This window comes from Mizuhopecten yessoensis, unplaced genomic scaffold, assembly GCF_002113885.1.
Source record: "Mizuhopecten yessoensis strain PY_sf001 unplaced genomic scaffold, ASM211388v2 scaffold4847, whole genome shotgun sequence".
In the NCBI taxonomy this organism is placed as follows: domain Eukaryota; kingdom Metazoa; phylum Mollusca; class Bivalvia; order Pectinida; family Pectinidae; genus Mizuhopecten; species Mizuhopecten yessoensis.
In genome coordinates this window covers 9291-10226 of record NW_018405751.1, presented here as the reverse complement: position 1 = coordinate 10226, position 936 = coordinate 9291, and the positions used below count along the sequence as shown (strand labels likewise).

Sequence of the window (936 nt, the reverse complement as noted above, 5' to 3'; positions counted from 1 at the left end):
ACACTCAATGATACACCTGTATAATGTGTAGATAAACGATAAACTAAATGATACACCTGTATAAGACCTTTATCGGAGCATTCAAAATGTGCAAAGTATAATAAAACAAATGATAAATGTTTTACTGTGAATGAATTTGACCAATATAAACTGAAATGATGAAAAAAGCCGGATAAGCTTCTTTTACTACAATATCGCAGGAAATAATATGAAAATATGTATTAGTTGTGACTGATTTCTTAATACGATCATTGAGCAATATTAGTAAATAATGTTATGATGGAAAACAGAAAAAAAACTGGTGGTTAACCCTTGTTAGATTTGCTGTCTTGCTTGGGATTGGAGATATATTTCCTTGAGTCTGCTCACCAAATGCGCACAACTTCTACACTGCTTTCAATTAATAGTCCAATTTACCCCATATTTGCACATATAAGCATAGGTTTTTGCAGATCATTGTTTATGATCCAATCATGGTCCTATGTTACAAAGACTAAAACACAGTTTGGAATCGTATCAGGTGGCGATGGCACTGGTCGACCAGATGTATGGTAGACACCCGACACTGATGAAGGACATGTACTTTGACGAGGTGGTCACAGAGCTTCCATACACTGAGGCTTCCTTAGGCTCCAGGAAACCAGTCTTCCTCGGCTCCACATACAATCTAACGTACGAAACAATCAGTAGTTTTTTTGTGTGGTCAGAAGTGGTGACAATATTTGGTTATTTACATATTTATTTATATATAGTCGACAAGAACATGAACGCCGCAAGGACATCATATTTGAGTTAATAATGACAAAATGTCACTAGTTTNTAAACGATAGTGTTTGAGTGTTGTTGAGGTAAACAATAGTGTTTGAGTGTTGTTGAGGTAAACAATAGTGTTTGAGTGTTGTTGAGATAAACGATAGTGTTAGAGTGTTGTAGAAG

The 936-nt window shown here is 35.4% G+C and overlaps 1 protein-coding gene across 1 annotated transcript in view; it reads left to right on the top strand.

Moving 5' to 3' along the window:
* Nucleotides 1–672, top strand: part of LOC110449958 (bestrophin-2-like) — a gene marked incomplete at its 3' end in the record, with an annotated part of 43108 nt that extends 42436 nt beyond the window's left edge. The window contains exon 9 of the mRNA XM_021497142.1: nt 521–672. Coding sequence (XP_021352817.1) covers nt 521–672 — 152 coding nt within the window. The remainder of the gene's footprint in view (nt 1–520) is intronic.
* Nucleotides 673–936: the final 264 nt, after the last annotated feature.